The 14,168-nt window shown below is 48.4% G+C and overlaps 1 protein-coding gene across 2 annotated transcripts; it reads right to left on the bottom strand.

The window, feature by feature from the left end:
• Window positions 1-239: 239 nt before the first annotated feature.
• On the bottom strand, window positions 240-13,410 carry LOC115458337 (cysteinyl leukotriene receptor 2-like). 2 transcript variants are annotated; one of them, XM_030188228.1, is made up of 3 exons: window positions 13,384-13,410; window positions 12,799-12,870; window positions 240-1,855 (listed from the first exon to the last, which is right to left on the bottom strand). In XM_030188228.1, the coding sequence occupies exon 3, from the start codon at window positions 1,814-1,816 to the stop codon at window positions 824-826; it is 993 nt and encodes a 330-aa protein (XP_030044088.1). In that variant the 5' UTR covers window positions 1,817-1,855; window positions 12,799-12,870; window positions 13,384-13,410; the 3' UTR covers window positions 240-823. The 2 variants fall into 2 exon arrangements, with proteins under 2 accessions (XP_030044088.1, XP_030044086.1); XM_030188226.1 differs by lacking the exon at window positions 13,384-13,410 and having other exon boundaries at window positions 12,799-12,910.
• Window positions 13,411-14,168: the final 758 nt, after the last annotated feature.

The raw sequence follows: 14,168 nt of genomic DNA on the forward strand, positions 1-14,168 counted from the left end.
AGAATGAATTTAGAATTGTGGTTTGCAGCATAGACACATTCATTGTTCATACTTGATTAAACCAGCAAACTGACAACATTTTGCTCGCTATCGCCCTTGAGGTGTCTCCCCCTCCCCCTCATGATATGAAAGTGACATGAAATACAAATTTATTTATTTGTTACATTTATACCCCACATTTTCCCACCTATTTGCAGGCTCAATGTGCTTTACAAAGTACCGTAAAGGCGTTTGCCATTTCGGTTGATAACAAATACAAGATTGTGTTGTGGTCACATGAGGTACAAGTGAATCAGGCGTCATGGGGTCGGGGGGAAAGAGATATAACTGTCATCGCAGATAATATGCTGAAATCTTCTGCTTAATGTGCAGCGGTGGCCAAACATGCAAACAGGATGCTATGCTCAGTAACATCCCTCAATGAGTAGTCAGGAGGTCAACAGTTAAAAATTCTAAGATTCGCATTTGGAATAATAAGATATAGCACCACAGAGCCTTCACAATCACAGTGAATGCACTGTTGGAAATAGTATACTGGCTTAATATGGACCTTTGAGATTGGTGGCAGCTGTGGGATTAGAGCCTCGGTTTACAGGTGACACTGCTCTCTGTTCTTAGCACCAGGTCACACGGTGAAATTTGTAGCCAAGGTGGTTAGGAATGGACATCTGCTGTGTCATGGCTCTATGCTCTCAGTATTCTGCCATACAGAGAGTCTGGTGGTGGTGATGGGATTGGAACCTGACATGGTATAGGTCACGTACTGGTGGTTAGATGTCTCCATAGGATCAGTCTTCGCTTCAAGCAAATGTCCTTCCCCAAACTAAGTTTGGATACCATGCCCCTTCCAGGAGGATCCTGTATTATTGTGCCTCACTTTACTCCGGAGGGCGCTACGAAAGCTGGACCCGGCAAAGTAGTAGAGCAGTGGGTTAAAGCAGCTGTTGGTGGATGCCATGCAGATTGTAAGAACCACCATTTTCTGCATAAGCAAGGTGATCGAACAGTCATCCCGTCTATGAGTCGCAAAGTGTAAGTGTACTGTGCGCTGGATATGGTAAGGCAGGAAGCAGAAGAAGAAGACACAGAGAACAATGACAATGAGGGCTATGACACGGCCCCGCCGAGGCTGGCAACCCTTTAGGTCCTGGCTACCCCGTTTCAGGTGCCTGATGATGCATGCATAGCAGATGACAATGGTGAAGAAGGGTATAGCGAAGCCCACAATAAGACCACTGTAGTTCATGATAAGGATACGAGTTAGTGAGGATTCATTCCTGGGCTCGAAGCAACGGACCTTTCCATCCCTCCAGAAGGATTTGGCCAGGAGAAATGGAGATGTGGCCAAGCCAACTACCAACCAAATGACCACCGATATGACCACGGACCTCCTAAAGCTGAAGAGCACCCTGATCCTCATTGGATGAAGCACAGCCACATAGCGGGACACACTCAGTGCAGTGAGAAAGAGGATACTGGTATACATGTTCAGATAAAATGCGTAAATGAGGATGCCACAGAGGGGACTTCCAAAGATCCAATCACCCTGCCTCAGGTAGTAGATGATACGGAGGGGTAGGGTCAAGGTAAAGAAGAGGTCAGACACAGCCAGGTTGATCATGAAGATGTTGTTGGGCGTTCTGCGAGGGATGAGGCACAGGAAGACGTAGAGGGACGATGCATTGAAACTGAAGCCCAGAAGAAAGATGAACAGGTAGGCTCCAGTGTAGATTGGGAACTTGTAGTCATGACTGCACTGTTGGTAGGAAGAACTATTGGCGAGGACAGGGTGAAAGCCCATGGTTGGCACTAGCATGGTAATAAGAAGTGGTAAACGAGTGTACCGGTCAGCCACCTAGAAGGATAAAACAACAAAGAAATTATAGTATTCAATTCTAACAGTGGAACTGCCCATTAAGTACATAAGTATTGCCACACTGGGACAGACCAAAGGTCCATCAAGCCCAGCGTCCTGTTTCCAACAGTGGCCAATCCAGGTCACAAATACCTGGCAAGGTCCCCAAAAAGTTCAATACATTTTATGCTGCTTATCCCAGAAATAAGCAGCGGATTTTCCCCAAGTCAATTTAATAATGGTCTGTGAACTTTTCCTTTAGGAAGCTGTCCAGACCTTTTTTTTAAACCCCGCTAAGCTAACCGCCTTTACCACATTCTCTGGCAACGAATTCCCCAGAGTTTAATTACACGTTGAGTGAAGAAAACTTTTAATTACACGATGCTAAATTCATTTCTTCTAGTGAAAGTAGAGCTAGTAATTTGCTTCATACACCACACAAACAGGTACAACACAGAAAGCATCAATATGATCTTTCCCTATAGAGCACACCACTGCACAGCAGTGCAAGCTTCCTTCTGCACACACAGAGGTGCCAGCTCAGTGAGTGTTTGAGCACCCCAAAATATACAGCACTGTGTGTAAAGAGGGATAAATTGGGTTCAGTTTAGCACATCCAACTGTTGGCTCCTAGGAACTGCTGCAAAGTATGTGAGTAAAAATGCATTACAACTACCTGTGCACATTTGAGAATTATCTTGCTGTGCCTCAGTTCTAATCCCTCAATGGTTTGCTATATCTCCATCTCTGGGTACACACATTGGAAGGAAATGGCTAGTTCATGGAGAAAAGCACTTGTTGCCTGGTCTGTGGTTTTCAATCCTGTCAAGTGGCTGCATTTCAGGTCTCTGCCAACCTTAGCAGTTATTAAGCATGCAAAGGAGGCAGACCATGGGCCAGATGCTGGTCCCCACTTCCCTGCACACTAGCTCATACCATACAGCGACATGGCAACCAGCAGTTTTTAAATTTAGAATTTTACTGTCTTTTCTTCTTGCTCATTTGGGGGAAATAGGTGCTAACATATTAACGCCTGCAATGACCCTTTAAAGCTCCCTATCCATAGCTTGGGTGGGTAAGGACCAGCGGTGTACCAAGGGCGGGGCGGTGGGGGTGGTCCGCCCCGGGTGCACGCTGCTGGAGGGGTGCAGAGAGCAGCCGTGCGCCTGTCGGCTCCGCTGGTTCCCTGCTCCCTCTGCCCCGGAACAGGTTACTTCCTGTTCCTGGGCAGAGGGAGCAGGGAGCCAGCGGAGCGCAGAGCCATGCAGCTGCTCCCAGCAGCTAAGAATGCACCCGGGGGGGAGTGTCATTGCATCAGGGGGGGGTGTCGTGCTGCACCTGGGGAGGGGTGCGCATCTGTGATCCGCCTCGGGTGGCAGCCGACCTAGGATCGTCACTGGTAAGGTCTTCCGTGTAGAGACACTGTGTGTATTGAGTCCAGGGCTTTTTTGAGGGGGTACTTGGGGGTACTGAGTACCGGCACCTTTTCCATTGTCTGCTAAAATTGACCCATGGCCCCCAAGTTTTAATGAAAGAGCTCAGGCTGTACACACCAATTCTGCGACTGGTTGCAGGGGGCCTGGCTATTGTGGGGTGGGTCCCTCAGTGATCACCCCAACCCTGAAGGGTGGCCTGGCATTTGAGTACCGGCACCTTTTCCATTGTCTGCTAAAATTGACCCATGGCCCCCAAGTTTTAATGAAAGAGCTCAGGCTCTACACACCAATTCTGCCGTCATAGATTCTATGACTGGTCGCAGGGGGCCTGGCTATTGTGAGGTGGGTCCTTCAGTGATCACCCCACCCCTGAAGGGTGGCCTGGCATTTGAGTACCAGCACTTTTTTCGCTAGAAAAAAAACGCACTGGTTGTGTGTTACATTAGAGAGTGTACCAATGGTTCTTAGGATAGAAATGCGATCCTGTTCCATCACCTCTGATATGAATAGGAGAACAATTGCCAGACTTAATACGTGAGAGATGACATACAGCCACCTCTGAGGTTTGTGGTCTGGCAGCACATTTCCCGTCCTTGAGTCACATGCCAAGAAAAATAGGTGAAAAACTGAAGCTATGTTTCAACGGACAAGCCGCCCGCTTTTGCCACTGTAAGAAAGAACTGCCAAACAGACGCAAAAGGAGGAGAGGACGGGCTGAAAATCCTTGGGTTACTGATAGTCCCAAAAGGAATCAAAGGCCAGAGGTGGTGTTTTTATGTGACCCCTGAAGCAGGTGAGTTGCCCACCAAAACACAGACCCATGTCGGGTCTTTACTGTTGGTGCTCTAATAAAATGATTTTTCTGCAGCTCCCAAGCCTGCGTCATCCTCTACTCTTTCGGTGTGCCCTTGGATTGCCGTAGAGGAATTTCCTGCTTTTGTTCTTTTGAAAAAGTGAAGCCAACATCAACACTGCACATTATATGCAGGAAAACAGAGGCACAAGGGGATAAAGTGACTCACTTCAAGGCAGGGGCCTATCTGGACTTCGCCGGTAGGGGGGTCCAGAGCTGAGGTGAGGGGGCACATTTTAGCCCCCCCCCCCCCGGCATTGCCGCCGCCACCGCCGGAACCACCTCCAACAACTGTCGCCCGCCTGACGACCCTCTCGACCCCCCGCCCGCTGTCGTTTACCTTTGCTGGCGGGGGACCCCAACCCCCGCCAGCCGAAGCCGTTGTCCTTCCTTCGTTTGTTTTCTTCTTTCTGAGTTTGACTCTGATGTCCTGCACACGTCCTGCACATTGTGTACGTGCAGGACATCAGAGACGAGTCAGACTCAGAAAGAAAAAAACAAACGAAGGAAGGACAACGGCTTCGGGTGGCGGGGGTTGGGGTCCCCCGCCAGCAAAGGTAGGTGACGGCAGCTTGGCGGAGGGAGGGGGGTTGCAAGAGCCGTCGGTAGGGGGGGTCCAGGGCCAAATCTACGGGGGCCCTGGCCCCCGTGGCCCCATTACAGATACGCCCCTGCTTCAAGGTCACACACAGTCAGTGACAGAGGCAGAGAGATAAGGACTGAGGTACAGGGAGATAAATTCTGAAATGTGTACTTACCTGTAATGGGAGTTCTCCGTGGACAACAGGATCAGTCAGCCACACACTGGTGGCATCATCTGACAAACCCAGAATTGGATTATGCTCTCCCAGACCTCAGAGGGAACTTCTGGAAGGCTCCCTCTGTGCTCTGTGCATGCATTGTTTGTCCTGTATATATGTCCCAGAATGTCCCTTCCTTCCCCAGGTGTTCCCAGCTTTATCCTGTGGAACCATCCGTTGGGGAGGAGGGAGGGTCTGTGGGGCTGACTGATCTTGCTGTCCACGGAGAACCCCCCATTACAGGTAAGTAAGTCCACTTTCTCCACAGACAAGCAGGATGAGTCAGCCACATACTGGTGACACTCCAGCTGAAGGTTGAGAAGGGGCCAGATAGTAGGAGTTGTCCCTATAGGAGGGGCCCCTTCATGAGCCCACTATCCCGCTGAGGTAGGATGAGACTGCAGGGCAGAGAAGGCATTGAGAGGCAGCTCTGTGTTTAAAAAAAGACTTTATTTAAAGGTCCACATGGTGGACCCAACCACGGAAGGTAAGAAAGGTTACGTGAGCCACATGGCAAATCAGAACATTACCAACATGGCAAAGTAAATAGACCAACAAGAACATGTCAACATGGCAAGAAGATTGTGACAATCAAGAACAGTACCAACATGGCAAAATGATCAACATGGCCAAAACTATAACATTACCATTCTGATGAGGAAATTTTCAGCCATAATGACGAACAAGCACTGTAGCAACATGTCCATAAGAGAATGAGCCGGTCTTGTGTGAGGTCCTGAGGCCTGTATCCAGTAGGCTGAGTAGGTACTGTAGGACAGCTGGGAGAGGGCATGAGAGGAGGTCTGTCCATGCCGCGGTACTCCAGGTCCGGAACCTTTTCCACTTGAGGGTGTAGGATTTTCTGGTAGAGGGCCACCAGCCCACTAGAAAGAAGTTCATGACTTCCAGAGACACATGAAAAGGGGCTGTTAGCCTTTCAACATCCATGCTGAAAGGACCAGGGTTCTCAGGTTGGGGTGTAGTGTGGCCCTATGGTCCTGCGTAATGAGATCTGGTCGGCTCAGTAGATGTACTGGCGGTATTGTTGCCAGCCATTCTAAGAACATAGTAACATAGTAGATGACGGCAGAAAAAGACCTGCACGGTCCATCCAGTCTGCCCAACAAGATAAACTCATATGTGCTACTTTTTGTGTATACCCTACTTTGATTTGTACCTGTCCTCTTCAGGGCACAGACTGTATAAGTTTGCCCAGCACTATCCCCACCTCCCACCACCGGCTCTGGCACAGACCGTATAAGTCTGCCCAGCACTATCCCCGCCTCCCAACCACCAGCCCCGCCTCCCACCACTGGCTCTGGCACAGACCGTATAAGTCTGCCTAGCACTATCCCCGCCTCCGAACCACCAGTCCCACCTCCCACCACCGGCTCTGGCACAGACCGTATAAGTCTGCCCAGCACTATCCCCGCCTCCCAACCACCAGCCCTGCCTCCCACCACCGGCTCTGGCACAGACCGTATAAGTCTGCCCAGCACTATCCCCGCCTCCCAACCACCAGCCCCGCCTCCCACCACTGGCTCTGGCACAGACCGTATAAGTCTGCCTAGCACTATCCCCGCCTCCGAACCACCAGTCCCACCTCCCACCACCGGCTCTGGCACAGACCGTATAAGTCTGCCCAGCACTATCCCCGCCTCCCAACCACCAGCCCTGCCTCCCACCACCGGCTCTGGCACAGACCGTATAAGTCTGCCCAGCACTATCCCCGCCTCCCAACCACCAGCCCCGCCTCCCACCACTGGCTCTGGCACAGACCGTATAAGTCTGCCTAGCACTATCCCCGCCTCCGAACCACCAGTCCCGCCTCCTACCACCAGCTCTGGCACAGACTGTATAAGTCTGCCCAGCACTATCCCCGCCTCCCACCACCGGCTCTGGCACAGACCGTATAAGTCTGCCCAGCACTATCCCAGCCTCCCAACCACCAGCCCCGTCTCCCACCACTGGGTCTGCCATCCAATCTTAGCTAAGCTCCTGAGGCAGGGAAACCACGCTTGTCTGGGCCAATAGGGTGTGATTAGGAGAATGGTGGCCTTGTCCTGAATAATCATCTGTGTCTTGTGGATGAGGTCCGTTGGGGAGGGGGTAAGCGTAGAGCGGTTGGTGCCTCCAGTGGATTGCAAAGGTGTCATGGCTCAGCCTGAGCTGTGAAGGTCATTTGGAGTAGAAGAGTCTGAACTTCACATTGCCTTCGCAGGTGAAGAGGTCCATCAGTAGTGTGCCCCACCTGTGGAACAGTTCTTGCATGACTTTCGGGTGTAGGGACAATTTGTGGGGGTCCAGCTTCTGGCTAAGGTTGCCCACCAGCATGTTGTGGAGTCCTGGCAGGTAGGTTGCTTGTAAGAGACTGTATCTGGAGAGAGCAAAAGTCCAGATCCTGAGTGCCTCCTTGCAAAGGGGGAGGGAGCCCGTGCCTCCCTGTTTGTTGATGTTTGGATCAGGATGTTTTTTTGTTGGAGATCCAGGGAGTGAAGGCTTGGCGTACATTTCCAATAGCTCTGAGCTCCAGGGGGCTGATGTGGTATTTTGATTCGGAGGGGGACCAGGTGCCTTCGGTTCTTATGTGGAGAATGTGGGCTCCCCACCAGAGCTTGTAGGCATCCGTGGTGACTGTGCTGAGATTGTTGGAGGAGTCTTCCTCTATAGATGTTGTGGTGGTCTTGCCACCACTTTTGTGCCTCGCAGGCGGACTGGGTATTGAGACAGCGGTTGTTTGTGCTGGTTCCATCTGTTCCTGAGGTACCACTGGAGTGGCCGCATGTGTAGCTTGGCTAAGGGCATGATGTGGCTCAATGCTGCAAAGTGTCCTAGGAGGGTCCGTGATGGTACGCTTCTCGCAGATGTGATACACCGCACTAGGTGTGATATCGCCTGTCCTCTGGGGAAAGATAGGAAGGCCATACTGCGTTTTGTGCAGACTTCAGCTCTGATGAATTCTAGTGTGTGAATCGAGTGCACACTGACCATAAGATCATAAGAGTAGCCATACTGGGTCAGACCAATGGTCCATCTAGCCCAATATCTATTTTCCAAACAGTCACAAGCACCTGGCAGAAACCCAAATCGTGGCAACATTCCATACTACAAATCCCAGGGCAAGCAGTTGCTTCCCATGTCTGTCTCAATAGCAGACTATGGACTTTTCCTCCAGGAATTTGTCCAAACATTTTTTTAAACCCAGATACGCTAACCGCTGTTACCACATCCTCCAGCAAAGAGTTCCAGAGCTTAATTATTCATTGAGTGAAAAAATATTTCCTCCTATTTGTTTCAAAAGTATTTCCATGTAACTTCCTCGAGTGTACCCTAGTCTTTGTACTTTTGGAACGAGTAAAAAAATCGATTTACTTCTACTCGTTCTACACCACTCAGGATTTTGTAGACCTCAATCATATCTCCCCTCAGCCTTCTCTTTTCCAAGCTGAAGAGCTGAGCGCTTGGAGGAGAGTTACCGTGGCACTGACTGCGGCCACGGTCTCACGTGGTGAAGGTCCAACAAGGTAGGGGAATACGTACATCCCATCCTTGCAGAGGTGTGCTGCTGCTACTGCCACAAACTTATTGAAGACTCTTTGTGCGAAATGGGAAGACTCGGTACTGGTAGTGTTTGCCCAGGACTGTGAAGAGCAAAAATTTCTTGTGCACCTTCTGGATGGGAATGTGAGTGTAAGCATCCTGGAGCGGCTCTCTGGGACATATATACAGGGCAAGCGATGCAACCTCAGCGAGAGCCTTCCAAAAGTTCCCTGTGAGCTCTGGGAGAACGTAATCCATTTCCAGGCAGTGGCGTACCAAGGGGGGGGGGCGGTGGGGGCGGTTCGCCCTGGGTGCACGCCGCTGGGGGGGGTGCCGCGCACCGGTCAGCTTCGTTCGTTTCCATGCTCCCTCTGCCCCGGAACAGGAAGTAACCTGTTCCGGGGCAGAGGGAGCATGGAAACGAGTGAAGCTGACCGGCGCGCGGCACCCCCCCAGCGGCATGCACCCGGGGGGGGGTGTTCTTTCGCCGGGGGGGGTGTTCTTTCGCCGGGGGGGTCGCGCTGCACCGGGGGGGGGGGGGTGGCGCTGCACCCGGGGGGCGGGGCGCATCGGCGATCCGCCCCGGGTGTCAGCCCCCCTAGGAACGCCACTGTTTCCAGGCTTGTCGGATGACGCCACCAGTGTGTGGCTGACACATCCTGCTCGTCCATGGACAAAGTATTTTTACTCACTAACTTTACACCAGTTCTTATAGGGAGAGTGCATGCACATTTTCTCCTGGATGACTGCATAGAAAAATGTATGCACAGAAATCAGCACTCACTTTTTCTGCAGACACCTTTCCCCTTCCAAACAATGCAGCCTAGTCCCATCCTGAGGCTTCACCTAATGAGTATGCGTTTTACCAAAAGAAAGGGTGGGCAATTTTCAAAAAGCCTTTCAAAAAACAGCAACTTTCTCTTTATTATCATGTGAACGATACAAACAATAGTTGTACAATTTAATTTTCCGTAAGGGAGTACTACACTTTCTCTATGCCTCACTGTCCCCAGCTCAGTCTGAGATGCCGATGATCAAAATTAAATGCGGGCTTTAGAGCACCGGTCTTGAAATCTAGAGGTGGCCGGTTCAAGTCCCACTGCTGCTCCTTGTGATCTTGGGCAAGTCACTTAACCCTCCCATTGCCTCAGGTACAAACTTAGATTGTCAGCCCTCCTGGGACAGAGAAATATCCAGAGTACCTGAATGTAACTCACCTTGAGCTACTACTGAAAAAGGTGTGAGCAAAATCTAAATAAAGAAGATTCTGGAATCTTAAAGAGTGACAAGATTCCATGCAGAATCTCAAAGAGTAGCGACATTCCATGTAGAACCCCAAAGAATAGCAAGATTCCGGAGTGGAGGAGTGGCCTAGTGGTTAGAGCACTGGTCTTGCAATCCACAGAGAATTAGGGATCCTAGATAAAAGCACTGGGAGATAGGGAAAGTGACTCCCTTGAGATCAGACACAGACAGGCTAATGTTCCGAACTCCCGCAGTAAAGCCAACAGCGCAGAAAACTAGCTTGACAATGCTCAAAGGAAATGGTATTCAAATTATATGCGTGCTGTAAAAGCAAACGCAACGGAGGAATGTGCTCGGCACATGTGCTGAAGAGTTTTGCAGTAAGTTCAGGTCTTGCGTACGTGCGCCAGCAAACCCGAAAGCAAAGCATACATTACCATGTGTTTTCTGTCCATTTAAATATATAACGTTTCAATTTTTTCTTTACTTGGAAGGCTTATATGTAAGCACAGGAACCAGGCAGCAATGTGTGCTTTTGCTTTTGGGTTTGCTCGGACTCGTGCACATTTATTTCTTAGTAGCGGTGCTTAAGGGCTTCACGGGCTTTCTTCTACTTCCAAAAGAAATTTAAAAACTGGCAGATTTTAAAGAAAGAAGTGTGAGAAATCCCCTCTAACAGTCTAACTCCTGCACCGAGCTGGCGTTAGGGTTTCAGCAGTAAGGGTGGCTTTGTTTGGTACGCTGTTCTCTAAGCATTGGAAGGGAATAGGGAATGACCTCATTAACATCTGTTTGACTACATTTGCATGCTATTTGCATAACTTTTTGGTTTGCACATTGTCTCCACCGCTAGAATCCTCTGAGCACACTAACACCGATTCTAATCGCCTCTAGCGACGGTGTTACGTTTTGAGCATTGGCCCAAGAGTCAGGGACAGAGAGAGGATACAGTGACTCACCTGAGACCAGATAAAGGGAATCAGGGGCAAAGCTGGAGATTAAATTGAAGGCAGATAAAGCAATTCACCTGTGATCGCTTTATCGTTTCCGGAAAACACTAAAAACTAACCTGTTTAAAAAGGCTTACCCTACGGATCCAACATAAATGCCTGATCTTTGCAACACAACAACGGAAGAGTTGTGTTATGTCCATTACGTTCTTTAGTTTTATTTATTTATTGCATTTGTATCCCACATTTTCCCACCTTTTTGTAAGCCACACTGAACCCGCAAAAAGGTGGGAAAATGTGGGATACAAATGCAATAAATAAATAAAACTAAAGAACGTAATGGACATAACACAACTCTTCCGTTGTACGATTCCCTAGTGTGGCTGTGCCACATGGACTTTATCTTACCACAACATCACTTTGTATTTGTTTACACTGGAGTCTGTAACGCCTCTCCGGCACTATGTAAGCCACATTGAGCCTACAAATAGGTGGGAAAATGTGGGATGCAAATGTAATAAATATATAAATAAATCAGAGCCAGTGAAAGAGCCAGGGATTAGAACTCAAACGTAAGTAAGTGAAGAGGCTCATCCTAGATCAGGCACAGGCGCTTGGGCAGACGATCAAAACTCCGGCGCTGTTTAGAATAGCGCCAGAACAGCGCCTTTGTTTTGGGTGCTCTTTTCTGATCATTGGGGAGGGATACAGAATTACCTCATTTAAATGAGCTTGGCTGCATTTGCACGCTCTCTGCGCTAAGGCCTGGCGCGCTCATTTGCTGTGCGAGACCCTTCTGAGCAGGTTCCCTACTTCAGACAGCTTAAAAATACTCGGCGTCACAATTGACCGCAACGTTACTCTCGAGAACCAAGTAAATACTGTAATAAAGAAAATGTTCTATGCAATGTGGAAACTCAAACGAATAAAACCTTTCTTCCCGAGGGAAACTTTTTGAAACCTAATACAATCAATGGTCCTAAGCCATGCAGATTACTGCAACGGAATCTATGCGGGATGTAAAGTACAACTCACAAAAAAAACCTCCAGACCGCCCAAAATACAGCAGCCAGATTGATATATGGTTAAAAAAACGATTTGAAAGTGCTAAACCCCTACAAGAAAAGTTGCACTGGCTCCCAATCAAAGAACGGATCATCTTCAAAATCTGCACTTTTTGGCCAACAAAATTATCTACTGTGTAGTCCCAGGATACGTGACAGACCTCATAGATCTACCAACCAGAAACAGAATCGGATCATCACGATCATACCTAAACCTACATTACCCAAACGGTAAAGGACTAAAATACAAAACAACTTACGCATCTAGCTTCTCCTACATAAGCACACAACTATGGAACGGACTCCCAAATGCTGTGAGAACAATCTATCACCACTTAAACTTCAGGAAATCACTAAAAACTCACCTCTTCAAAAAGGCCTATCCCACCGATCCAACGTAAATCCCCACACCCAGCAACACAGCATAACCAATGATCGTACTGGACAATTTATAATCTTCATTCCCTTCGACCCCATGACGCCTGATCCACATCTACCTCATCTGACCACAACATAACCTTGTATTTGTTATCAACCGAATTGGCAAACGCCTCTACGGTACTACGTAAGCCACATTGAGCCTGCAAATAGGTGGGAAAATGTGGGGTACAAATGCGACAAATAAATAAATAAATGCAGGCACTATAATACATTGCCAATGGCCTCTAGAACCTGCATGTACTTTTGATCATCGGCACCTCAGCCTGAGCTGGGAGCTGGAAGTGAGGCATAGAGAAAGTGTAGTACTCCCATAGGGAAAATTAAATCGTGCAACTACTGTTTGTATTGTACATATGACAATAAAAAGGAAGTTTAAGCGAATATTGAGTCAAGGATCTAAACTAATTACTGTGAACACATAGAAAGACAGGAGACAGCAGATCAGAACAACATTCACATCATCTGATCTTACTTTTCCTGTGGGAACAGTCAGCGTTGGGTGGTAAATTGGCTCCCTTTTACTAACAACCACCTCCCCCCTTTTACTGAAATCCCAAGTTACTGTTCTCCAAGCAGATAGTTTTGCTCTCTAAGAAAAAGTTAAGACGTCTTACCTGTGTGTGTTGCTCGGTCTGCAAGTGTCTCTCAGGAGAAAGACTGGTGACGGACCAGGAGGATGCAGATCACTGTTTGACAAAATGCCAGGACTTGAGAAACTGCATTTAATCCACAGTTCACTTTCACACTAATATGTTTTTTTTTCTCACCCTCTTTCTCACTCTCTGTCTTCACCTCCCTCCCTCTATTTCAGTCTCATTTGGCCTGTGCTTCATGATCTCACTTTTACTGTCAAACGCCTGTCTCTCTTGCTTCCCTCTCTCTCACTTTCCCTGTTAGACTCACTGTCCCCCACGCCCCCCTTCTCTTCCTGTCATGTGTCTGTCTCTCCTTTCTTGTTTGTTTTTTGTCTCTCAGTCTGTCCCTCCTTTTGTTCTTTTGCAGTTTTCCTCACTTTTAGCCTTTTATTTGCAAACACTTAACTAAAAACAGTCACATGTATTTCTTTATAAACCTCACCCCAGCCTCCCAATCACAGGAACCAACCTTCAAAAAGATGGAAGGTACTAAACCCACTACAAATTAACCCTCCCTAGTCACAATGAGTTTGTTCAAAGTGCTCAAAGATTCACTACACCTACCTTGCAACTGAACTCCTAGGCAGGAAGTCTCTGCTGCTGGTTTGTAAGGGGACAGGGAAACAGACCCAGGAAAGGACATCTGCAGTTTATGGGAAGAGGTTAATCCAAGCAAGGCACAAGGAGGGGTGCAGACGAAGGGACTGGGATGGGGCTGCAGGCAGAATGCCAATATCCTCTTCATTGCTGTTGGTAGAGAGAAATTCTGCAGAGAAAGTGTGGGAAGGATTTCAAGCCAAATAAGGAAAGCCTCTCAGCTTTTCTGAGAAATTCAAAGCAGTCAGCGGGTCGATTCACGTAATCCTCACACATGAACGGCTTTTGTTGGTAAATTATTACAGGTCGGTTATATTTAGGGCTTCTGATTTTAGGTTCTCACCAGAAAAATCCAACAAAACGCCTCCGGAAGAGAATTTGGAGTATCCGGTTATAAGCGTAATAAATAGAAAGAAATCAAAACAGAGAAAAGAAAATAAGATGATACCATTTTTTTATTGGACTTCGTATATTTTTTGATTAGCTTTTGAAGGTAACCATTCTTCAGATGAGAAATAAGTGGGCTAACACGGCTCCACACCACTTTACTCAGCTATAACCGAAATCCCCCCCCCCCCCCCCCCCCCACCATCGCCCATTCTCCAACACTGCAATGACATTGCCAACTAGAAACACAAAAAGATCAGCACGCACATTCTTGAGTCTCCATTACCCCAGCTGCAAAGGACTTAAATTTAAATCCACATATGCATCCAGCTTCTCCTACATAAGCGCGCCACTGTGGAAAGCAC

The sequence above is a fragment of the Microcaecilia unicolor genome, chromosome 14, assembly GCF_901765095.1.
Source record: "Microcaecilia unicolor chromosome 14, aMicUni1.1, whole genome shotgun sequence".
NCBI classification, from domain to species: domain Eukaryota; kingdom Metazoa; phylum Chordata; class Amphibia; order Gymnophiona; family Siphonopidae; genus Microcaecilia; species Microcaecilia unicolor.

Excerpts from the sequence above, each read along its gene's own strand:
- LOC115458337 (XM_030188228.1), bottom strand. The coding sequence starts at position 1,816 with ATGCTAGTGCCAACCATGGGCTTTCACCCTGTCCTCGCCAATAGTTCT.